Genomic DNA, 27,450 nt, shown 5'->3' with positions numbered 1-27,450 from the left:
TAACTTGAATTCACAGTGCTTGCGCATGCAGTACACAGTCAGACTATGACTCTAGTACAATTAAAGATCTCAGGAAGCAAATGGACAAGCTGCAGAGCCAACGTACATCTCTTATTTCCCAGAAGAGGACACAATCCACACCAAGGCCTGAACCATGTCTGTTAAATGCACCTAAGTCTAGAGCAACGAGGACTGCTGTGCCACAACAAGCCAACAAGACAAGGGCTGCAGTAAAACGATCCCATAAAGTCTACTTCACATCGATGCAAGTTACCAAGAGGACTTATTGGTACCAAAAGCACAGCACAAGTGGACATGAAAGGAACACAGCAATGATATTGAAACCAACCCAGATAAGATTTCTTCCCTCACAACCTGGCCAGTACCAAAAACTCTACAAGAATTTAGGACATTTCTTGGTTTTGCTGGGTACTATAGGTTTATGAAGGGGTATTCAGCTATTGTCAAACCTCTACATGATCTTACGTCTGGTTATCCACCATCATAGAAAAAGTTTAAACCAATGTTAAACCGAGAACAGTACCTGAACCCCAAATAAGCATTTTTTGGCCGATGGACGCCTGCTTGTCAGCAGGCCTTTGAAATTGTGATTCATAAACCTACTACTGCGCCGATTCTTGCTTTTGCCGATCCCCAAAAGCCATACTTCATTCGTTCATACGGACGCCAGCTCCACAGGTTTTGGAGCTGTGTAGTATCAAAAACAAGAAGGGAAAAAGAGAGTAATTGCTTATTCCAGCAGAGGGTTTTCCCATAGTGAATCCTGTTACCCAGCTCATAAGCTTGAATTTCTTGCCCTGAAATGGTCAGTGACAGAAAATATCTGTGACTTTTTGTATGGTATGGTACTCAATTCACAGTGGTGACATACAGCAACCCTCTCATTTACCTTCTGACATAAGCCAAATTGGATGCTAACAGGATGCAGGATGCTAACAGGATAGTTAGGCTTGCCTCACTATCAACCTTTTCTTTCAAGATTTTGTATCGTGCTGGCAAGCAGAGTGCAGATGCAGATGGACTTTCTCACAGACCTCATGGTGATCTATCAGATGATCTCAAGTCTCAGAAGGAGAGAGAGCGAATATGGAAATCCCCCTAACATCATCTGGCTGATCCTGGTTAGGTTTCCATTGATCAACACACAATCCAAGCCATCAGTGAAAGACCGTTAATCTACAGTTCAGCTGACATAGACTCCCAAAATCATGGTCTTACCCTTGTTCAGTCATTTTTAACTTTTGCTGACGCACTCCCTGACAGTTTTGTGAATTTTCAGTTTGGATTCTACATCATTCCTCAGATTACAGAAACTGAAATGGCTGAAAATCAATGGGAAGACCAAATCGTCAGACCTGTCATATCTAAATTGGAATATGGAGAGACACCACCACCTACCTTGAGGAGGACCTCAATGTTCCTATCAGCTTGTCCTGCCACAGGAATTTTGCCACTAAGTCCTGACCAGTATACATGATCAGATGGGTCACATGGGGATAGTAAGAACACTTGACCCGGCCCGAGCTAGATTCTATTGGCCAAAAATGTCTTCTGATGTTTGCACAAAGATAAGGACTTGTGAAAGGTGTGTGAAAAGAAAATTCATACCATGAGCAAGCTGCGCCTCTTGTGAACATAAAGACAACAAGGCCTCTGGAACTTGTCTGCATGGATTTTCTATCTTTGGAACCAGACAGAACTGGGATCAAGGACATTCTTTTAATTACAGACTATTTTACAAAATATGCATTGGCCAATACCACACGCAACCAAAAAGCCAGGACGGTCGCCAAATGTCTTTGGGGCAACTTCCTCATCCACTATGGAATCCCAGAGAAACTTCACAGTGACCAAGGGAGAGACTTTAAGTCCTGGACAATAAAGGAACTATGCAACATGGCTGGAATCCACAAAATAAGAACCACACCATATCATCCGAGAGGAAACCCAGTTGAGCGTTTCAATCATACACTGTTGCACGTGCTTTAGGGATCAGGATAAAACACACTGGAAGGACTTTGTGAAAACGCCTGTAGCATACAATTGCACAAACAAACAATGACGTCTCTGTAGTTTCACCCTACGAACTTATGTTCGGACGCCAACCACGATTGCACCTTGACTTAGCTTTTGGACTACCTGTGACAGAGGACCAGCATACATCCCATTCTCAGTATGTACAAAATCTCAAATCCCACTTGGAGAAGAGCTAAAAAATTGCCACAGACATGCAGAAAAAGGCATGCAAAGAAACAAACCCAGATTCGACAGGCATGTTACTGCCTCTGATTTATCTGTGGGAGATTGTGTCTTGGTCAGAAATGTTCTGTTGAGAGGCAAACACTAACTTGCCAACAAATGGAAATCTAAAGTTTCCTCGCCACTGTCGCACTAAATGCTTGCTCTTGGGGGAATTACTAGAATTGTTGGGGCTTTGTAAACTATAGTGTGGTCTAGACCTACTCTATCTGTAAAGTGTCTCGAGATAACTCTTGTTATGATTTGATACTATAAATAAAATTGAATTGAATTGAATTAAAGTCTACATTGTAAAGTAACAAAAAAAATTGCCGGTGCAACACAGATGTCTTCTTACTTTATAGGTTTATTTTTTAAGGTGCATAACAGTGACTAACATTTTGATGTAAGGTTACGGCACCGGCAAATTTTTTGTTACTTTACACTGTTTTGTGTTGGTTGCACCGGATTGTTGTGGTCTGCAGAAGCGCAGAGAACTCCCTCTTTTTTACCTAAAGTCTACATTGTTATAAAGAGAGCTGGTACTCTTCCTGTCTACACTGTCAGACCTGAGAATAAAGACAGTCCTCTACGAACACTTCACAGGGACCTTCTGCTTTCTTGTGGCTACTTACCTGCACAGATAGAAATTCCAGTTGGGAAACAAACTCGGAGACCAAGAACTCGTGCAAATCCAGATCCTTCTGGTAGTCATGTAGATTCAGACGGTTTATCGGAGGAAGATGATATTTCAACCCATTGTTGCAGTGGATTACCCAGCTCTGGACCTTCCAGATTCACCACCATAATATACATCCCAAAAGATTCAATTATGGCACCTTCGACTGTGGTTTCTATAAGTGCAGAGACCCCATAACGCAGTGTCTGTTACAAATCTGGAAGCTGCAGAGAACGCTGCTCCTAATCTGTCTAACTATACCGAGACAGCCAACAGCCCTGAAAGTCCAAATGTACCTGCGGATGCAGGGCTCAGGTTAGACTTAACAGCTAATGAAGCTGCAGAGGAGAGTGCCTATTCTCCTACGGGAAATGACTTGCTTGTTTCTCTTGAAACCTCCAATATGGAACATGACAAAGAACCACCTACGAGACCTTCAAATAGAACAAGGAAACCCCTGGATCAACCCCAGTATACAAAAGTTTAGGTTTTTGTGTTAGATGGACCTGGCTATCATGATGGCGAGCTACCCATGAACTGTGGATTCATTATGGATTACCAACCCCTCCTTTCCATAGTGTGTGGTAGGATGATTTGAACTGAACACAAAAATGAACTGAACTTTTGTTTTTGCTTGGACTTAACTGACTCTGAAAAATGAGAAGTATTTAATAGGCCTATTGTGTGTTATTTTGTATGTTTTGTTGAGATGATTGCAATACAATACCTTATTTAAAAACATTGTTCTGTGTTCTGGTCAGTGGTATTCATATACATTGGGCTCCCAAACGAACCTATCTCTGTGCTTTTCTGGACCAAAAGACTTTATACAGTCAGCTAATTCCATATGCTCCAATTTGAAAGAAGAAAATGAAATATTATATTCCTCATGGTCAGCAGTTCCTCAATTTTCAAGAGTCTCTTGAGTGCCAGAGCTGTCATTCTGCGCAAAGCATGTAGCAGCACAGACGCCAGATGTCTGATCCAAACAACACATGGTGGTAACTTATTGGGCTGACAGACATGCAAACAACGACTAGCACTTAACAGCTATCAAGCCTCTAATCTGATCTTTAAACACTTTTTGCATTCCACCTAACCGATCGACTGGGAAACATTTTGAGTGAGTGTAGAGACTGCTTCTCTCAGGTAACTTGATATTTTCAGGCTCAGGGCCAGCTCACGTAATTCTTCAAAATGACAGTTTTGTATTGCTTTGCCATCTCATACACTCAATGTAAATGGAATTCCATCTACAGTGTCTGATTCATACTAAACATCAAGCAGAAGATATTCCATCCACGTTGTGCACATTTACACTTATGTAAGCTCATTTAGAACCTCACAAGGTTCAGTCCAAACAAAGACATGGAAACAATTTAGAAATGTATCTGTTAAATAAATTCAAACCATTGTTCAGATGATCAGTCGTTTCATAACCCATCAGATTGATGATGCATTGATATGACAACCCCTATTAATATCACACCAAAGGACGACACTGTTGGGAACCTCACAATCAATATAGCTTTATGCTAGACATTTAGTATAATGTCATCAGTATCTAATGCTGTAAACTGTATCTGTAATTTTCCCATGGAAACCATAGTTACACTATTGACTAGGGGTGTAACGGATCACAAAACTTATGGTTCGGAAAAAGGGGGAATTTAAATGATTTATTAAAAATGCAATTACATTAACTTTCAACAATAATTACTTCTTTCCCCAGTAAATTGCGGTTAAACGACAAAAACAGATGAGAAAAGGGTATTTTACAATAACTTTGAATGCACCACGAGGTTGACAACAGCAGTGACCAAGTGCTTTTAGCTTTGAGCTTTAGCGGCAGACTGTTGTACATATCTGTGTTGGAAACCTCTACAGTGAAATACAGTCACACTTTACACTCTTTACAGTTTAGCTGTCAGCATTTTAACCGTGTTTAATCCAGCTACTAGCTAACGGTATGCTAACGTTACCCAATGCCAAGTGTAACGTTAACGTTTACTAGCGTGACATGCAGCGGTGCTTCTGTTGCCTGTAACGTCCGTTTTGGAGCATCAGAGAGCAGTGCAGACATTTAAGTGGCACCGAAATGAGGCACCGAAATCCGCGTTACATACCGCTCGTTAAGGCACCGGTGCCATATAAGCACCAGATTTTAAAGTGCCCATATTATGAAAAAATCACTTTTTCTGGGATTTGGGGTGTTATGTTGTGTCTCTGGTGCTTCCACACACATACAAACTTTGAAAAAAATCCACCCATGCTGTTTAGAGTGAGATACGGTTTCTGAATGTGTCCTGCCTTCAGTCTCTGGGTGAGCTGTTCAAAATCGGCACGGCTTGTGATGTCACAAGCCGAAACGAGCAGGCTAACCGCAACCATTAGCTCGTAGCGTTAGCATGCTAAAGCTAGCATGCTACCTCGTTCTCAGTAGCAAAGCACTGCTACAACACACAAGTTCACCATAATCTACAAAAGAACTACTTACATGTGCGCCCTCATTTAGAAGTCTCCCAGCTAATCCTGCCTTGTAACTGACCAAAGTTGTAGAAACAGCCTTTCTTTTACTGTCTATGGAGCTAGCTAGTTGACATGATCTACATCTGAGCTACTGGCATGTGCAGTGCAATCAAAGATAGTACAGAAGAAGAAGAAGAAAAGAGGTCTCACTCTGTAGCTAAAACAGAGACCAGCTGAAAAGAGGATCTGCAGCAGTGAGAGAGAGCACTTCAGTACAACAAAAATATGGTGTTTTTTGAAAATTAAACCATGTAAACCTATTCTGGTACAACCTTAAAATACAATTATGAACCTGAAAATGAGCATAATATGGCTGCTTTAACATGCGCCGTTCACATAAGGTGAACATTTCATTGCCTGTATCTTTTCACGGCAACCATTCATAAAGACTTATCAGCTTTCTTTAAGTAACAGGGACAGTAAAAAATGCATTTCACACACACTATTATTATGGTTAAACTTTGCAATTGATCCACGGTTCATGCATTCTGAACCGTGAGTGCTGAGCCGTACGGACCACGGATCAACTATGGTCCGTTACATCACTATTATTGACGGTGATCTTTGGCGGTGCCTCATCAATCTTTGTGTCCATTGGTACTGTATCACATTCCTTGTATTGGAATGATTATTATTAATCAGAGGAGAGCACTCATGTAGAATAGAACAGAATACAACACTATTGAACAGCCAAGGCCAAATCCTCTTCATTCTTACTAAACTGATAAAAACATCCTACATACACAGTTATAATATTTTTTCTGTGTACAATGTATGTATTTGTTAATAATATGTCTATATAACTTCCAGTGTTTCAGTTTCACACTAGTTGATTTAGTGTCTGTGCTTCTACAGGTCCTCCCACTATCTCCAGCACCCAGACCCAGCAGGTGCTCTACGGAGAAAAGGGTGAAATCAAGTGCTTCATCCGCAGCACCCCTCCTCCCGACCGCATCGTAAGTCATTTCATTCCTCCTTCAATTTACTGATTTATTTTCATGTTGAAGATATTTGGTCAATGTTCTGATAGCCGACTGCTCTGAACGCAGTGGTCACTCTCTCACGTACACACTGAGCTGTTCCTTAAGGAGCTTCCCCGATCTTACAACATGTCTAAAAAATGCTTACAACTAGAAACGAACCAGACCATGGACTACCTCTTTTGGTCGGACCAAATTTAGGCTGTTTGGTCCGGGCTGTTAACTGTGGAGGTTTCACACCTGTAATTTTGGTTTGGATCAAACTGAAAAGTGTGAAGGTCCGGACCAAACGAGGTAGGTCTGAAAGCCCCCTAAGAGATAATTCTTAAAGCCAACAGCATGAATTATCTCAAGTAGGAACAGTGGGGGAAACGGGCAACCAGGCCAACACCATGTTTAAAAAAAAGTTGTTAGTCAGTCTGCTTGTAATGCATCACAGGGCTCTTCAGGTAGTGTGAATGTTTTAAGATTCAAGAACTCATTGTGAAAGCACAACGAATATGCAAATAGCACAAAGCCCCTGCATCTGTGCACGCCACCATCTTATTCATCCCTATTGCCGCATTCCTTATATTACAATTAAGTACATGTGTGAATAAGCCTGAAAATGTTGTTATAGGTGTGCTCCCAGTGACGTGTATGTTGTCCCTCAGGCCTGGTCCTGGAAGGAGACAGTTTTAGAGTCTGGGACATCTGGACGCTACACTGTAGAGACAGTCAGTACAGAGGAGGGGGTGATCTCCACACTGACTATTAGTAACGTCGTCCCCGCTGATTTCCAAACTATCTACAACTGTACAGCATGGAACAGCTTCGGCTCCGACACTGAGATCATACGACTCAAAGAACAAGGTGAGGACAACAACATAGACAGAAATCTTAATGTAGCTGATCATAATAATACTGAGAATACTTACCTGAAGCTGCTGGTAGCCAGTGCTGAAAACTGACTGTACTTTTTGCATGCAACCTAAACGTTACAGTAGGAAATGTTCATGTAATGGGTAGGATTGGGCATCGAGAACCGATTCCTACTTGGAATTGTTTCAAAAATTACGATTAATTAGTTTCTTCATTGGAATCGTTTGGAAGATTTGGTTTCTAATCCAATCATCGGTTCCAAATTTAACATGCGCAAGTTTTGGTTTCCGTAGCAGCCTGGCGCTTGTTGTATTGCAGCCAGTGGTGGTTCTACACGGAGGCCTAGAGGGCTTTACACGCGAGCGCCAAAAGCGGAACTAATGTGCGACGCAACGTTCTACACGGGTAAATTAGAGCGGTGCACCCAAACACTAGCATGTAGCCTCAATGCCTGTAGCCTGCAGTCTGCATCGTGTGGTGCTGCTCAGTGAATGAGACAGCACTACTCTTGGAGCGAGGAGAGGAGCTACGATTTCTCCTGTTGGTAAGCAAAACGATTTCATCTCCTAAGTGACTTGTTGTTTTTGCACATAACCGTGTTACGTTTGTTCCTCACACTGATAATGAAATCAAGTTTGTAAATGTCTGGTCTCGATGTGTTTAGAAACTTAATCATATCTAAGCAAACTCATCGAAGCAGAAGCGAAAATTCCACCCAAATCTCTATTTTTTGTTTCCTTCTAGAAAGGAAACACGAAACACAAGCACTGAACTGCCCGGGAGTTTGTGTAACAATGTCCTGCAACAACAAAGCGAAGTAGTCGCTTCAACTCTCGCTTCATCTTCTTTTCTTTCTCTCTTTCTCTGCTGCCTTCACGTCGGAAATGTTGACACCCCCGTTACCTTCCTCTTTCTTTGTGTTGGCGTTCTAACCATCCTGGTGGATTTCTGAGGACTATGGTTAACTGCTCCTCAGATCTCTGCAGGGTAAATCCATACAGCTAGCTAGACTATCTGTCCAATCTGAGTTTTCTGTTGCACTTGTTGTAACTGTAACTGTGACTGATAGGAACAATAGTATTTGAAATTGGTCCAGTATTAAGTGTGAACGCTGTGGCCGCAGCTGTGAACCTGGGCAGCAATGTAATCCTTTAGGGCAAATATGCATCATCAATTTCGTCCAGTAAAAGTGCTGTTTTTTTTTCTTTGTTTAACCAGAAACAGCTCCGAAATCACTATCCCTTAACCCACCATATTTTCTCATGTAAATCAGTAAACAATTTGTATGTTATATATACTGGATATAAAGCGGGGAAAATAAGTATTGAACGCGTCAACATTTTTCCCAGTAAATATATTTCCGATGGGGCTATTGGAATGAAATTTTCACCCGATGTCAGTAACAACCCAAGTAATCCACACATACAGATATATCAAAACAAATACATCAATGACAAAAGTTATGTGTAATAAAGTGGAATGACAGTGGGAATACATATTGAACACATGAAGAAAAAGGGGTGTAAAAAGTCATAGGAAACCAATAAACCAGCTGAAATCTGTCAGTATTTAGGAAGCAATCCGTCCCCCTATTAGTGCAAATTAATATCAGCTGGATTAGTCCTAATTGATGGCCTATAAAAAGGTTTCTTATTACCAAGGTGTCACTCAAGAAGCATTTCATGGGGCACCCGGATAGCTCAGTTGGTAGAGCAGGTGCCCATATATAGAGGTTTGTTCCTCGACGCAGCAGGCCAGGGTTCGACTCCGACCTGCGGCTCTTTGCTACATGTCGTTCCCCCCTCTCTCTCCCCTTTAATTTCTTCAGCTGTCCTGTCAATAAAGGCTTAAAAATGCCCAAAACATTATCTTTAAAAAGAAGCATTTCATGATGGGTAAAAGGAAAGAGTTGTCCCAAGACCTTCGCAAGCTTATTGTAGAAAAACATACGGATGGCATTGGTTGCAGACAAATATCTAAACTTCTGAAAGTTCCAGTGAGCACTGTTGGGGCCATTATCCGGAAGTGGAAAGAACATAATTTCACCATTAACCGATTGATAGCATGAAACCTCAAAATCGGGGCCTTTCAAAAGAGGGCTTTTGTGCGATCGTAGGCCTTGCAGAAGCTTTGTTATCCAGCCTGAAACTGCAATATATTTTCCGAGACTTTACACAGTAATTCCAGCTTGATAAATCCACAATCTTTTATTTTGGTGTTTGCAGCTGGCATCCGCAATGTTGCAGATGCTGCCAATTTTCAGACTGTGTTACTCCGCTTCTACATTTACTGAAAGTGGAACAAACAAGACAAAATAATTATATAACAGTGTAAAAATGTAATAAATAATGTGTAGAGTCTCATTTGCACATTTGGACAGTATTGTAGGAGGTGTTTTGGAGATGACACAACTAGCGTTTTGGATAAAAGCATACAGACTTCAGGGAAAAAATCTTAATAGATTTATATTTGTGTAAGTTACAGTGTTCATTTGTGTTTACCCAAGATTGCCAAGACTTGGGTAAGTGAAGCAACAGCACAGCAAAGTCCTTTTGAAATGTCCTGCTGTATTTGTTCAGATACTCTGCGACTGGCTGTCATCATCGGTGTGGCAGTGGGAGCCTTCCTCGCCCTTTCCATCCTCCTGGGGACGTTAGGCACTTTCTGCTGCACCAGATTCCAGAGAAGTAAGATCCCACTGATTTAAAGCTTTGGGTCAAACAAAAACACACAATGTTTGTTTGCTTTTTCATTCTGTGCAACTAATTTCTGTAAACTGTGTGGTTCATGAGTTTTTCCGACATTTCATTGGCTCTATGCTGCTTTTTGTCACCCAACACTAGCAGTCTAAACCTTACCTTAACCTTTTCTGTCTGAGCCTAAATGTATAAATGTTGTGACTTTGTGGTTATAAATTTCAATGGTCAATTTTGTAGAATCAAAGGTTACACACCTCTCTGGGAACCATCAAAATATCGTGGTGGAGAGGTTTGTGTGTCCCTATGAGGTCTGTGTTGTCTGGAGCCTGGTGCTCCTGGTAGGGTCTCACATGGCAAAGTGGTATCAGGTGAGGGGCCAAACTAAGAATTGTTCTAAAAGACCCTATAGTAAACCGAGAAAGAAATTATCCAGCCGGACACAGCCCGAAAAAAGGGATGTGGCACCACCCTCTCCATCCTATTGGCCCACCACCTATGGGAGGAACTGCTGGTGTTGGGTGCGCTTCCGCATGGTTGCAAGGTACCAAAAGGCCGGAAGAGCTGCAGCCTCGGTCTACTGTTGCTCTGGTCTCAAAATATCTGACCAAAGGATTACCACTGAAAATTAACCGGCTGGCTAACACTAGCACATTTAAAGAAATTAATCAATGTGCATTGTCCAATTTCCCTGATGGAAGTCACTGAGGTTATTAAAATCAGAATCAGAAAAGAATGTATTGCCAAGTAAGTAACGCTTATAAGGAATTTGCCTTGGTTGTTGGTGCATACATAAACATATTAAACATCAAAATTAAATGAACAAACAATAAATACAGAAACAAATATGTACATAAAAATGTTTTAACATGAAGAAAAAAGAGGCTGTATGGACTGGTGCAGGATGTGCAAACATGTTGAGGGATGTGCAAAGTTCAGGATATATAGAATGTGCAGAGGACAGGTATATAGTCCAGGATGAAGGATTAAGAGTCTATGTCAGTGGGGGTCCAGGGCCTTGTTAATGAGACTGACTGCAGAGGGGAAGAAACTGTTTTTGTGGAGTGAGGTTGATGTCTATCCCACAGTGGCAAAGCCCCCGGGATTGATGAGATCCGTCCAGAAATACTGAGAGCTTTGGGTGTGGAGGGGCTGCCAGAGTGACACACACACACACACACACACACACTCTTACGGGGTGAGAGAGAGAGAGCCGTTCTGTAGAGTGGAGAGAAGAAGGATCGCTTTGTGATCGGCGCAGAGAAATGCAGGTCTGGTATAAACAGCCAGGCACGCGATCAGGCACGAATCCTCCCGTCACAGGCTATTTGCGCTTCTGCGTGCAGTGTGTTTCTGCTGTCAGCCTCCCTGGTAAAGTCTACTCCAAGGTGCTGGAAAGTAGGGTTAAGCAGGTTAAAGAGTAGCAATATGGATTCCGTCCTGGAAGCTCTTCACTCTCGCAAGGATTCTGGAGGGGGTCTGGAAGTATGCCCACTACATGTGTTTTGTGGTTCTGAAAGAGGAGTATGGCCGGGTGCCCCGGGAGATACTGTGGGAGGTGCTGCGGAACTATGGGCTGAGGGGGTCCTTCTCAGGGCTATCCAATCTCTGTACGTCCAAAGCGAGAGCTGTATCTGGGTTCTCTGCAGTAAATTAGACTCGTTCCAGGTAGGTTTTGGCCTCCGCCAGGTGCGCTTTGTCACCAATCCTGTTTGTGATATTCATGGACAGGATATAAAGGCGTAGTCGTGTTGAAGAGGGGTTGAAGTTCTGGGGTCTGGGGATCTCATCGCTGCTTTTTGCTGATGATGTGGTCCTGATGGCATCATCGGTCCGTGATCTTCAGCACTCACTGGATCTGTTCACAGCTGAGTGTGAAGCAGCTGGGATGAGGATTAGCAATCTTTGATTTATATTCATGCACAGTTTGACCTCCAGCTTTGCCTCTGCTCACTCTGAAGGACATTTTGATTGTATTTGTCTAAAGATAGAGTTTACTTTATATCTGCTTTGCTGTATGAATGGCAGAATCTGCGACCCCACAAATGACTAAATGTCCTTTAGTCATATGTGGTCTTAGTCAGCTTGGTGGCTTGCAGCTCTGTCAACAGTTTTTGTCTTGTAAATGTTTTCTAATAACTGCTCTGTTGTTTTTGTTACTATCTACAGAGGATGTCCATCTGGTCATGTCTTCTCTTCCCGTGTCCCTTTCATGCCAGAGAGATGTGAAAACAGAGAGTAAGACCTTTAATTAACAGTGTGTGAATTATTCCATGTTCACAGTTTGATGAGCAGTGCCTGCAGATGCTTCCAATTGGACAATCATTGTTGAGTGTTTTTGCTGACTTTATTGTTGTATAATTCCAAACAAATTCTAAGGTTACCCCCTAAGTAAGTATCCTACATAGCATTTTCATACCATAGTGTACCATACATAACTACATTTCATCTTAGCCTAAACGGTTAAAGTCCTCCTCTGGGTTACAACTTTTTTTCCAATCATACTAAAGAATAAGCCCTTCTAACAAAAATTTCAATTCAACATGACATTATACAGCAATTGTTTAATATAGACTGTGTAGATCAGCTACAGCCTACAGGCTGTGTACAAGTTGTCCTGACGAAGCAGAGGCGGTACAAATCGGACAGAAGTGAAAGCTGTCACACACACTGACATTTTGGACATCACACCAGAAATAAAGTGCTGTCACTGTTCCAATATGAACATGAAAATAGTTTGTCACCTGTGACAGCTATAACCATTTGCAATAACATGGAAAAGCATGAAAAAAAAAAAATGTACACGTATGATGTCAAAGGTATGTGAAGTAAGATTACATTGATTTTCATCAGTATTGGTATTTCCATTTAAATGTGGTTTCATGAAACCTTTATTCTCATTGTCTTTCTGTCCTGCGTACAGCTTTACTGTGGGACTGTCTCGTAAATATAATGTCATTAGCCCATATCGTAATTCACAGAACAACCTCCAGATATTTAAATTGTTGTATTTCATATTTGTCATTTGTCTGTGTTGCCAGAGAAACTACTCTGACAAGCCTCAGGCAATAACATTTGTTGGTCTCTATTGCATAGTTAAAACATATGGCACTTATGGAGTAAGTACGTAACGGCCAGTTGTGTATGAGTGATAAATAATGCGTGGCCAGTCTGTTATTTTTGCTGTTAATCTAACCATGTGTTCCTTGCTCAGTGATAATGACAGACTTGACACAAACCTGCTCAAGCTGGTCAATATAATTTACCGGATTCTTTCAACCAGTGTAACTACCAACAGCACCAATAGCATGAGACTATTCAGAATTCAAACTTGAGAACTTTAACATATTGTTGAAAAAAAGACTTTAGAGATTTTATTTAGAGATAATGGACTTTTAAACTAATCATTGTGACTGGACAGACATTTTTTTTTTTTTGAAATTATCTTTTTATTTAGAAAGGGTAAATTCCATCACATACAATAATTACAGCTTTAGTTTTCCAAGTACAGAAATAGGGATGAATCCAGATGTTTTGGATGAGTTTGTATATATTGCCCTTTTGACGTTTATAAACCATTACTTATTCCAGTGAGAACCTTCAGTAACTGAAACAGAACCGGGGTGCGCACCATTTCCACTACTTACAACATCACATATAATGAGGGTAGGTCTACACAAAGCATAAGTACAGTTAGACGAAATCAGATCTAATTGGTTTCACATACTCAGTCCATTTAGACCAAATCTTATAAAAGTTTTCTTTTTCGACTTTGAGGGAAAAGGATATTTTTTCCATAACATAAATCTCATAAACTATTTCAATCCACTCTTCCACGGTGGGTGGATTCACTTTCAACCATTTCCTCGTAACAGATTTCTTACTGGCTGCCAACAGTATAGCCAGCAGTTTTTTATCGTCAATGTTCCATGTTTCAAACCCTACATTGCCCAAATACACAGTTTCACATTTAAACGGAATGTTTACATTAAATACATTGTTTATATGTTTGTGAATCTCTACCCAGTAAGGTCTTATCGTATGGCAGTCCCAAAAAATATGGTAGTGATTAGCCCTATTAGATCCACAAAGTCTCCAGCAGGCATCTCCGCCTTGGTATCGTTTCTGAACGGGTGTGACAAAAAACGGGTGTGACAAAAAATCTTGCAATGTTTTTCCAGCAAAACTCCCGCCATGTGTTTGACCCGGTTGATAACCATTGTAACTGGCATATTTTTCCCCAGCTCTCCCGTGTGATTATCATTTTTATTTCACTTACCCATTTCTCCCTTATGTATTCTGTATTTTCTTGTTTAGATAATTGTATAGCATTATATAATTTGGAGATAATTTTTGTGCTTGGTCTGGGTTTAGTCAATGATATAAATACTTCCAGGAACCCTGATTCACTTGTTCCCAACATCCCTTTAAGATTTTCGTTAAAGTGATGTCTCACTTGCAGGTATCTAAAAAAGTCATCTTTCACCAGTCCGTAATCTTTCCGTAGGGTTTCAAAACTTTGGAATGCCCCTTTGTGGACAAATGAATGATAAGTAGTTAAACCTTTTGAGATCCATATCTTAAATCTACCATCGATTCTGTTTGGTGTAAAATCTGAATCGTAGGCACAACATCTCATAATTTTAGAAGCTTTTTCTAATTTGCAAATTTTAACTATTGCCTGCCAGGACTTCAGGAAGCTGCCTGTTATAGAATCATCTGGGATAGCCTGCTCCTCTAGTAATTTGTTATCACTCAGTAGAGCTGTTATTGGAATTCCGTTTAACATCGTACTTTCTATTTCTTTCCATGTTGCAGTATATGTTGGCGAGCACAGGCAGACTAAAGATCTCAATTGGGCTGCATGGTAGTAATCTTGTAAGCAAGGGAGGCACATTCCGCCCTTCTCTTTTCTTAATTGCAGTGTCTTAAATTTAATTCTGGCCCTTTTCCCTTGCCACAAATACCTTGCTATTAATCTGTCCCACTCTATGAATTGCTTAGATGGTATTTTGACTGGCAGACATTGAAAAAGGTATAACATTTGTGGAAGGATATTCATCCTGATTGATTCTATCCGGGAGCTTAAGTTCAAAAAAGGAATAACATTCCATCTCTGTATATCAGATTTTACCCTTGAATTTAATGGGCCGTAATTGATGTCGTACAATCTTGAGAAGTCCTTAGGTAATAAAACACCCAAATATTTAATAGATTCAGCATCCCATTTCCAATTATACCTGGTCTTAATCGAGTCTGGTGGGTCATAATTGAATTTTAATATTTGAGTTTTGTTGATATTAATTTTATAACCCGAATTGAAACCGAATTCCTCTAGTAATTTCATCAGTTTGGGGAGTGTCTGAGTAGGTTGTGTTATACTTATCAATAAATCGTCAGCAAATAGGGCCAATTTTTGCTCCCCGGATTTCATTGTTACCCCCTTTATATCCGACCTCTGCCTAATCAATTGACTCATGGGTTCTATAAATAGGGCAAAGAGGAGCGGCGACGCACACCACCCTTGTCTGGTTCCTCTTTCTAGAGTAAATGAATCGGTTAGATCTCCGTTGATTTTAATTCTAGCTGTTGGTTTATTGTATAGAGTTGTAAATGTGTCTATTATAGTCGTATGGAAGCCAAATTTTGCGAGTACTTTATATAAAAATGACCACCTCACTGAGTCGAATGCTTTCTCTGCATCTAAACTTAATATCAGTGTCTCCAGTTTTTGTTGCGTGATTTGTTTCATAACGTGCAGCGTTTTCCTAATGTTATCTTGGGTCTGTCTTTGTCTGACGAAGCCAGTCTGGTCCTTATGTATTAATACATGTAATATCAGTTCTATTCTTTTGGATAATATGGAGGTCAATAATTTATAATCGTTATTTAAAAGACTTACAGGTCGATAATTCCCACATTCCAATTTATCTTTCCCCTCTTTAGGTATGACCGAGATCATTGCCTCCCTCCATGAGGGGGGGATATTTTTATTTTCTAAAACCCAATTAAACGTTTTCAATAATGTTGGAATTAGCTGATCTTGCATTGTTTTATACCACTCTGTAGGAAATCCATCGGTCCCTGGACACTTCCCCCCTTTCATTCTCTCGATTGCTGATTGTATTTCTTCTTTTGTTATTTTAGATATTAATTTCCCATTTTGTTCATCAGTGATCTGTGGGAGGTTAATCTGGGCCAAAAAGGCATCGATCTGATTGTTGTTGCTTCCCTGTGGCTGGGAATATAATGCTTCATAATATTTTAGGAAGCACTGCTGAATATTTTCTAGACTAGTTTCTATTTTGTTTGTTGCAGAGTTTCTTATTTTGTGTATGGTTCTATCCGCTTGTTGTTTTCTTAACCTATATGATAGAAGTTTCAGTGATTTCCCACCTACCTCATAATATTGTTGCTTTGTGAAAAGGAGCTTTTTTTGAATTTCCTGAGTGTTTATTTCATTTATTTCTTTTTTTAGTTCTTTAATCTTTTGTTTGCTGTCGTCTTTGAGAGACTTTGCATGTTCTGTCTGTAGCCTCTTCAAATTGTCCTCCAATTTTGAGTTTTATTCCCTTAATTTTTTTCTCATATGAGGATATGGCTATTATTCTGCCCCTAATCACCGCTTTTAATGCATCCCAGAGAATAGGTGGGGTCACTTCTTCATTATCATTATTTTCTAAGTACAGCTGAATTTCGCTTTTCAATTTACCTTTAGTAGTTGGGTTGTTCAGAATGTTTGAGTTCAGTCTCCAGAGGGTGGATTTTTTCTTATTATTCAGGTGGATTGACATATAAATGGGATCGTGATCTGAGATAGTGTTAACTTTTATTTCACAGTTATCCACCCTACAAAGATCTTCTTTGAGCATAAAAAAGTAGTCTATGCGTGAATATACACACTGTAAACCCGAATAAGTAAGCAGAACTTAAAAAAAGTAAGGCAATCAGTTGCCACAATTTTTTTGAGTTCATCAACTCAAACATTTGAGTACATCATCACTTATATATTTGGAGTTTATGTTAAATGTAATTTTAAATTATAAGTAAATTAAATTTACTGATTAAGCCAACTGAAACATTTTCAGTTTCTGCTACTCAAATTATTTATTCATCTTTCTCATTGCAATAACTCAAGAGAACTTAATCATTTCAAGCATGAAAACTCAGGATTTTTATGTTTCATGAACTTAACATTTATTAGTTTTTTCAATCAATCTTCTGATTAGCCATAACTCAAAAACATAGACTTGACAACTCAAAATCATTTATCTCCAAACTTAAAATATTTGTGGCAACTGATTGCCTTACAAATAATAAGTACTCTTGACTTAAAAGTCAAACAAAAAAAACATCAAATTATAAGTAAATATTTTTTTCTATTCAGATGTTAAGTAGAAACTTTTCTTGCCCAGTCTTTTAGCAAAAAATATATGAAATTAAAAAACAAATAAATAAATACATAAATAAAAAATAATTAACAAGTCTACCTCTGGCCATTTTTTTATAAGATGAACTATGTAATAGCAGAAAATTTAAACTCAGAAAAGCTAAAATTACATTAAGAAAATATCTTTATGTCACAAATAGCTTATAAACTGTTAATACAACATTACCAGGGGGGCATCAGTAAGTCTTGGGTGGTGACCAAAAATTTGAGTTTAGAAAGATTTGCCCACACCTGTGCCTTTTAGCACAAAACGAAACAAACAATATTTTATAATAATAATGAAAACAATAATAGTAATAAAAATAATTAAGAATTAAAAAGAGAATTAAAGAAACAATTACAAAAGGCACACTTTTGGCCATCTGATTGTAAACTTGCAGTGCAGCAATGTATAAACAAATTGCTTGTAAATTCTTCACAACTAAAACTGCTAAAATTTCAAAACTGTACAACAACATGTACAAAGGCAGTGTGTAGCCTTCCTTTGGCTATCTGGTTCACATCTAGCAACTTCAGGGTGCACTATATAGTTTCAGAAAAGTAATTCAAACTCGAAAAGCAAAATTAACAATATTAAAAAGACAATAAAAACTATTCGATCCATTTCCATAACTGAATAAACATCCCATCCTCAGAAGAAAATAAAGTCCACTGTTTCCAACTAGAAAGGTGGCTACTTTACTAAAGTAAAGCAGCCTGAAACTTTGAGGACAGTTTATTTATGACAATGTATCAATGAAGAGCTTTCTTTTCTGATAAAAATGTATTTCACAAAACTATATAGTACACCTTTTAAAAACAAAATGCCATAGTGTATAAATATGGAGGATATATTTATTCATAACTCAAATTGAAAGTCCAAAGAGAAAACGAAGCAAGATCAAATTAATAGTATTATTTACTACGCTACTAGGAAAAATCATGCCATAATTAAATGTATGATGTAAAAGCTTAAGTGGAAATACTTAAATTAAAATCTGAAATAGAAAAAAAAAATTTTTTTACTTTAGCCTTTCCCCTTTATAAGTTTAAATTTTTCATTTCATTTTATCTTTTGAATTTTACCTTTTACATTTCGATTTAACATTAAGCTTTTCATTTAGAAGTGACAGGTGTCAATTTAAATGAGGAGACGTGGCCCAACGGCTGGTGGGGGGGGGGGGACAATGAAACGATGCCGCCGGTAAGCAAGCGATCCCAGCCACCGCCAGCTGGCTGTCACCTAAGACTGGAGCTTCCGATCCAACAACATATCAGAGCAAATGTGCAATTGGCCATCACTGGCGTAAAACTGCCCATATTCAAACTGTACACAGTTAATTTCTCGCATAAAAACAGTCTCAGAAATTAATTTAGTGGTGAAATAGCAGATGAGAAAAGTGTCAAGTCAAAATGAAAAGCCAAATGTTAAATCGAAAAGTTGAATCTTCAAATGTCAAACGGCAATTGACAAATGTAAAATTCAAAAGAGAAAATTGACAATTAAAAATTAAAAATTATAAAGAGCAAACAATTTTTTTTCTATTTGAGATTTTAATTTAATTATTTACATTTAAGCTATTCCATTTAGAGTTTCCTATTTGATCTCTCAATCAATAAAAGATTTCAGTTGAAGCATTTACATTTAAGCTTTGCATTTTCAATTTCATTATGGCATGTTTTTTCCTAGTAGTGTAGTAAAATAATAATATTTTTATTTATTTTTTATCTTCGTTTTCTCTTTCGACTTTCAATTTCAATTATGAATAAAAAATATCCTCCATATATAAACACTTAATTCAACCCTGCATTTCAGTTTAACAACAATAAAATTTACATTAACATGTACAAAGACAGTGTGTACTTTGTGCCATTTGGCTGAAAACCAGTTGAGTAGAGCAGCAACTTTAACAACAGTTGAACAGTAGTCAACATGGACCTGACATGACATATTCTCATTGTGGACTATGCTCTAACAGAGTGAGCCATCAGAATCCACCACTCCTTTTTGTATCTTCAGTTACACATACAACATCAGGTCATTTTTAAGAGTCTGCAGCTTGGGTGACAGTTTAGAGTCATCAAGACCAAGTAAGATTTTCTGTGTGAACTCAAAAGTGTTTGTCAGTCCCTTGGGATAGCTGAGATGTAGTGCATATATCAGGCCAAACATTACCAGGAAGGCATCAGCAAGCCTGGGGAGATTGACAACCACATCACCCTCTAGGACGACAGAGACTCTCACTGGGTGGTAGTGAACTGGGCTTGTGGCTTCATCACTGACGGTTGTAAGGAGGATCACTGATGCATCCCCCAGGTCTGGCTCATCCATATCATCCTTAAAAAAAAATGAAAGGGAGATCATATACTAATCACATTTACTGAAACTATGGCTGTGGCAATTTTGATTACAGTTGGATGTAGGGGTGGAACGGTACATGTATTCGTATTGAACCAAAACGGTATGGGCGTCTAGGTTCGGTACATGAATTTACACGGAGAATATGCGGTATAAAAATAAATGAAACTTGCGTGCAAATTAATTAATGAAATGCGGAACTACTGTTAGACACACGGTTCTTTAGGGACACCTAATCTGTAGCCCTGCCCTTAGCTCGGAAGCTCCCAAGCTCTGCCTACATGTCGAGTCAGTCGGTCCAGTGAGTCCACACGAAGCAAACTAGTCCCTTCCATATACAACCAAACACGGACGTAGCTGGATCCCTTCTCACCTCGACTACAAATGGAGATGTGGGGTACTTATTGTTTAGTGTTTACATACTTACTTTATACACTTCAAGCTGTTACAGCTAGCTCAGTGGACAGCCTGAGACATGCACAATAAAAAAATTGCCTTCTGCATTTTTGTTTTGCTTTCCCCTCCATTGTACCGAACCGTGATGTCTGAACCGAACCATGACTTCTGTGTACCGTTCCACCCCTAGTTGGATGTCATATAAATAACAATAAATACACAAGTCTGAAAGACTCCTGTTCATTCTGCTGCGTTGTGCTCTCATTGCTGAGAAAGTGAGATGACTTTTATGTGTTCCACTGTGAGGCTAATGACAGCTACTTGATTTTCTTTGCAGTTGATTTTTTTTGATGCCGTAATGGGCTCAAAATGACACTTCACACTTATGAACATCTTGCCAGAGGTTTGTAGTTGAAACGCTGGTACATATACAGAAATTCTAGTGTGTTGGAAATGAAATGAAAATATGAATTGGTTAATTAACAGTTTCAATTTTTACTGGGACTTACCACACATGTTCTGAAAAATCCAGAGACTTCCTCTAGTAGATAAACAGGAAGGGCATGGAGAACAGTGGTACGCCTTGTGTGGACATCATGTAATTCCTAAGAAGATTAAAATAGTGTTGTGACAAGTTAACTAATCAAACCCAATGACAAACAGTCCCAACTAATTATTAATTAATGAATTAATTACCAATATCTGCACATAAATCCACTAATAACCTGCTGACTGGTGCAATTGTGGAACTCAAAAGCTTATTTGAAGCATTAAACTCCCAACATTACACTAAGACTCTACTTGTGAAATGTATAATCACCTGTGTATCATGGACTTTGAAAATGTCTGCCAAAGCATCTGCAGTCTTTCCAGTTTTGGAAGCTTTCTGTCTAAATAAGGCCATCAAACGAGGAGTGTGGCGATCAAGCTCGGCATAGAAAGTGTTAGGTAGGTTCTGGTTAGTTATCCGTTGGAACTCTGCATATACCTGCATTGGGGAAAGGACAGTAACAGCAATTATTTATTTTATGATGAATGAAATTAGGCAACATTACACACAATGTGACATACAGTAGCAAAGATAAAAACAGAAAAATAACCTACAAAATGAATTTATTAAATTTATTTAGCAAAGATAAAAACAGATGAAAGAGTTGACCCATATTACCTCAGACTGCATATGAAGAGCAGGCCAGAGGTCCATTAGCTCTTTCACCGGTGGGCAGGACATTACAATAGTCTGTCGTCGCAAGGCAAACGTGTTCTGCATCATCTTACTAATAAGGGGTAGGTTTCTCTCAGTCTTCTTTACTTCCTCAACAATAGCCTGCCTCAAAAGGTCAAGACTTGAGGGATCCTCCCCTTGAGGAAAGTTAGGCAGAAAGTTGACCTCTGCACGCTTAGGCCTTTTGATGTTGGAGTGTGAAGGTTCATTTTCAGGGTTTTTTCGGCTTCTTTTCCCAGCATTTACAGCGACTTCCTGACATCCAGCCCTTCTCATCTTGGTCCTGTAATTGCCCATTTTAAACTTGATGCTGTTCTTCCAGCCATTCCATCCATTGTCAGATCCTGCTTCTTTTAAACAGGGGTGTTTCCTCACAAGAGCTTCAGCCACCATTGCTATCTCTTTATCACTGGGGTAAGCCTTAAAACCATATATGGTAGATGCCAGTTTGTCTAAAATATTGTGCTTTTGGTCTCTTGACAACTGAAGAGGTCTTTCATTCTTTTCAAATTCAGCATTCCCATCTCTAAGTGTCAGCTCAACGTGAAATGCAAATGTGGGAATTTGAAAAGGACCTGGAGGCCATCTGCTCAGACGTTCTGGGGATGACACATCTGAAAGGGTATCACTTGATGCAAGAGAACTGGAATCCTGTCTAACTGAAATATGAACACAGGCTTTTTGTGGTAACTCCTCGATGTCAACAAGGCAAGTGAGTTTTCCATCAAAGTCTGGATCTTCGTATTGCAAACTGAAGTCACAGTCCAATTCCAGTTGTTCTTTTAAAATCTCAATCAGTGCATCAACAGAGGCTGGACGGGAGCTGAGTTTTAATTTTCTAACACGGTCTGCCTCGATGACACGAAGGATCATGTTTTGTGGGGCTTCAGCTGCCATCACTTTAATAAATGAAGAGATTTGGAGGTTAAAAACACATCAGCACACAGACATTATAGTGCATTTATAAGGCTTTCTAAATGTTTATAATCATTAATGACAACCTCCAACGTGTTCAGCATTCATAATGCTTTATACCTCCATGCCAAAGGGACAGTGTTTGAAAGAAAAATCTGAGACCTGGGTTCCACAGTACATTATAACTACCATAACATTAGCCAGTTATATTTGTGCTTTTAATGCATTATAGACATGTTCTTTAGAATGTGTTACCAAAGAGTGCAATTCCAAAATGCAGGTCATGTATGTTGATTAGGGCTGTCCCGATTACCATATTTAGATAATCGATTATTCGTGGACATAAAATCGATCTTAATCGAAGCTTCAACGGCCGGGGGGGTGGGGCCCTGGCGGACATAATGAATGTATGGCAAAACAAACACTGCATGTCTCCAAAACGTATCAGGCAGGTTTCCAGGATGCCAAGTAGCCTACTCATTGTAATGTAACAATTGCGGATGAGAACCGGTGTAAAAAAAAAACAATCACGGACTTTGTGATCGGTTACCATGGCAAAGAAACGAAGCCTCGAAGCTTTGATTTTTTTGGGTCAGCCCTAATGTTGATGTACATAATGATTGATTATACTGAGCACATTTTCCAATAAATGAACAATTAATGAGTTATGAAGAATTACTTACCATAGAGTGGTCTTAATTTTGTCTCACTTGTATGAACCTCTTGGGAGTCAACAGCAGCAAGCCATCAATCTTGTATGCAGAGAGTGGGATTGTATCATTGAAGTCAGATTGCAGGTGGATAGACAGGCTTCCCTGTGTGGCTGACAGCTCGTAGGATCGAAGATGCTCTACATACCAGGAGTCATAATCACAACAGAGAAAAGAAACGTTGTGATTCACAAGGTAGATCTGTGTTAGTCTACAAAATTTTGACAGTCCCCCACTAATTCCAACTGACACAAACATGCCACTGGTATAGTCTGTGCCATCAATGGTCACCTTTGATGTACGATAGACAGTGTCACTAGTTGTTTGTCCTCTAATGTGAGCCTGAGCTACTTCCGGAAGAGCTGAAACCAAAACAGAGTCAACCCTGGATGTTTGCGTTTTTGGTTTGAAAAACGATGGTGAACCAAGGTGATATGCCATCATGTCTTGGTGTCTGATTGCCAGTGTCTTCAAGACATTTTTGAAGTTTTGAGCGTCATGCACCACTCTCTTGAAGAAGCGATGTTTAGCTTCAAATCGCATGGTCCAAACATGCACCAGGGGCCCAAAGCACTTAACTAAGGTGGGGTAATGCTCCACATAGTGATGTTTAGGACGAAGCCTAAACTCAGGGAAAGCCTCTTGTAGGATCTGTCTGTGGTCACTGATTTTGCAAACAAAATAGTCTAATGTTTCATCAGAAAATGATGGGCACAATGCTAATTCCACCAACTCTTTCAAGTCCATCAAAACCTCCCATGCAACATTACCCTCTGGTACTTTACTGCCTACAAGTAACGGAAGTAGTCTGAGCAGCATGGCATTTTCAAGCCCGTTGCCTCCAATTGTTTTCCGGGTCATGAATGTTTTGGGAACTGGATGAGGTTTATTTACTTTATCAGTGTGCTGATATGGGAATGATGTGATCCTTTGGTTCAAATACTCTAAAGTGAAGTGCTTAAGCCGAATCATTTCTCTAATGCAAAGTGCAAGTTCAACTGGAACGATTCCTTCCAAAAGATCGTGTAGTAGATCTGGAGGAAAACCTGTGATAGGGTGAAAGTGCTCAAGTGACTCACGGAAGACACAATCACCTTTAACCCCAAATTGGCTGCTTGAACTCTCATCTTGGAGGACATTTTGTACATGAATGTCATGACTCGCTTTGGTTCTCTGGACAAATTCCTCCTTTTTTACCTCAGTTGTTTGAAACTGTTCACTTGTGGCCATACAGAATCTGCAAACATAATCTGCTCTGAATGATTCCAAAAAGCCACCTAACCCATGTGCAGCCAGATTGTCAGCAGAAACACAGAAGATGGTGCCTTTCACATTCTGACCAACAGATTCAAGGAAAACACCATGCTGTTCAAGTGTGTGAACATCACGAACCAGTGGAGCAAGTACAGCTGCATATCCATATTTCTGGAGGTCTGTCACTTTAACCAGCATGGCCAATTGTATAGTGTGCATTGCTGATCTATACTTGGGCGGCACATTTGCTAGGACCCAGTATACAGCACAAAGTTTGTGAACTTTACGTGATGTGCCGAGAGGGTTAGCGATTTCAAGATCGTCAATATATAGCTGTATTGCTAGGTGTAGATCTTCTGTTGAGAGTAACTCATTTTCCTGGAAATGAGAGCCATCACGATATGACACATAATAACCAGGCTCAGTGTTCGGTTCTCTGATCTTGCTCAGGATATCTGTGTTTTTAAACAGCTCCTGAATCATTTGAAGGATTGGAACATACATGGTGGTATGACCAGGTGCTTCTAAATGGTACTCTACTGGCATTACCAATGGATAGTTGTGCTCTATAAATGTCTTCCTTCGCTTATAAGAGGACAACTCTGCACCTTTGGAGGTTGCACTAAATACAACATTAGAGTCCATGACAGCACTGACAACTTCATTGAGTGTGGAATCTGTGATATTGTGACCATGTCTCTGCAATATATCATTAATTGCATCCTTGATCAATGGCTGAGATAAAGAGAAGATCTGATTGAAGTGATCAATTATTTCTTGTGTAGCTGTGTTTGACACATGAAGGATAGCCTGCATCTTTAGAAATAAAGATACTGCATTAAGTTTGAGCTGATTTTTTAGTTTTGAAGTATCACACAGCTCATCATCCTGCATTTCTGTGCTCTGAACTGGACACTCTTCATCCACATCAATAGTGACGTTAGAGTTGGTGGCTTGGAGAGTATGCTCATAGACAATGTCACTACCAAAGTCTGACGCAAGACTCACTTGATGCACTCTACTTTTATGGGAATTAAAAGAAGCATATACATTTGTGCTATAGTTACAACCTTTGTATGGGCACACCACTGTCTCATGCTTTTTTAAGTGTGTTCTTATGTGACTGAGGAGTACAGACTCAGAAAAAGGTTGCTGAAATGTGCATAAAGGACACTTGAAAGTCACAAGTTCCTGAATCTCCTTTGCATTGCTGTTATGTTCTTGAGTATGATATCTTGACAGATGAGTACTCAGTGCACTAAGTGTCTGAAATGTGCACATGCAATCATCATGGAGGCATGGGAGTGGGCTAATTTTTGAAAAGTGGCTGTGCTGCAGCCTGCAGTGTTTAAATAAATATGTTCTAGTGGTAAAAGAAGTTGAACACAACTTACAGTGCCAAGTCATATTTGTTGCAGCAACCTGAAAACACAAAAACAATATTATTTTACAGGACACCTGTCATGAAGTTTAAACCATCACAACTATCAAAAACTGTCATATTCCTCATACTAAAAGTGTACAACAATATACACCAACATTGATTAAAACAAAGTAGATGTGTAAGATGCCTGTTAGACTATTCAAAACATTTTATTACACAAATAAGTCAAAGGAAGGTAACGTTGGGCTGGTAGCATCCATAAATTCTTATCATAGCAATAACAAAAAAGACAATTTTTTTTTTAATTTAACCAGCTAATTCAACTTGCAGAGAATAGCTTTCAGTTAGCCTAAGGCACAACACGTGGAGTTAGCTTCTGCTTTCACTCACAACACTGACACAGCTCCAGCACAGATTTCGAGTTTCTATTGAGCAGTACATGATACCTTACTATCCACCGCTGCACGTTGGGCTCAACCAGTTTTTTTACAACTACATCAGCCTAGCCATGTAGCCTATACAGCTAGCTAACTGGCAGGATAACTTTGCATGTTAGCTTGCTAACCTAACGGTTAACCGTTGTACATTGCTAACGTGACTCACTTTGTCCGTCTTAAAAACACGTTGAACCTCCAGAAACAAACATTCAAGCAAGTTTTATGTTGACTACTTACATTCACAACTCAATTGTGCAGAGCTGAGTGTTACCCTCCGGTCATTTAGTCTCCCGCTCTTCTCCTCGGCTCCGGTCTGATGCATGAAGAGGAAGTGCACGCAAATACTACAAAATAAAATATGTGAGCGCTTCCGGTGGAAGCGATTTATTTTTTTTTTAAATGTAATTTATTAACTAGCCAACCTTGTAACAAGCAAACTATTAACAATTAATTATTTATAAACATATGTGTATGTGTGTGTGTGTGTGTGTGTGTGTGTGTGTGTTATTATATAAATATATATAATCAGATTGATTTCATTAGATTGATTTGTATATATATATATATATATACACAAATCAATCTAATGAAATCAATCTGATTTATTCTCAGTTCGTTCTTGATTTGATTTATTTGTTCTTTCAAAATAAGACATGAATTCATGTTTAATCCATATAGTTTTAAGTTAAAAAAAAAGATTTTAAGTAGCAGTTACATAAAAATGCTAATTGTTCATATTATTCAAAAATTACAAGTTCAATAAACTCAAAAAGAAGAAAATTGCTACGGGCACTCAACATTTTTAAGTAAGTACAACTTTTAAGAACATTTTAAGTTTACAGTACTTATTACAATTAATTATTTTGAACATTCGGGTTTACAGTGCATTATGAACGGATGAGTAGTGCGAATAATCCCGACTTGTCGGGTTTATCTCTCACCACACGTCTACCATCCCCACTTCACACATCCAAGTATTTAATCTTTTGCTAATGTTTTTGGCGCCAGATTTCCCATTTGATGAGTCAATTTTCGGATTTAATCGGATATTAAAGTCTCCGCCACATATTAAGATCCCTTGACTTTTTGTTGTCATTAGATCAATTATATGTTTATAAAAGGACCAATCACTGCCTGGAGGTGCATACACATTAAGGAGACTCATCACAATTCCGTCTATTTTGCCCGTAACCATAACCAATCTGCCTTCGTTATCCTTATGCTCTGATATGTGTTCGTAATTCACCGCACCGGATATCAGAATCGCCACTCCTCTCCTCCTTCCCGAAACATGGGAAGAAAAGTAAACATGTTTAAATCCTGATTACTCAGGTCAC

The 27,450-nt window shown here is 39.2% G+C and overlaps 1 protein-coding gene across 1 annotated transcript in view; it reads left to right on the top strand.

Moving 5' to 3' along the window:
• The window catches only part of LOC116052891 (kin of IRRE-like protein 3), a 368,756-nt gene that overhangs the window by 314,018 nt on the left and 27,288 nt on the right, over positions 1-27,450 (top strand). The window contains exons 10-13 of the mRNA XM_035990803.1: positions 6,323-6,423; positions 7,101-7,299; positions 9,888-9,995; positions 12,174-12,242. Coding sequence (XP_035846696.1) covers positions 6,323-6,423; positions 7,101-7,299; positions 9,888-9,995; positions 12,174-12,242 — 477 coding nt within the window. The remainder of the gene's footprint in view (positions 1-6,322; positions 6,424-7,100; positions 7,300-9,887; positions 9,996-12,173; positions 12,243-27,450) is intronic.

The sequence above is a fragment of the Sander lucioperca genome, chromosome 13 (assembly GCF_008315115.2).
Source record: "Sander lucioperca isolate FBNREF2018 chromosome 13, SLUC_FBN_1.2, whole genome shotgun sequence".
NCBI lineage: Eukaryota > Metazoa > Chordata > Actinopteri > Perciformes > Percidae > Sander > Sander lucioperca.
Note: the sequence above shows the minus strand (reverse complement) of the source record. Positions and strands in the feature narration are given on the sequence as shown.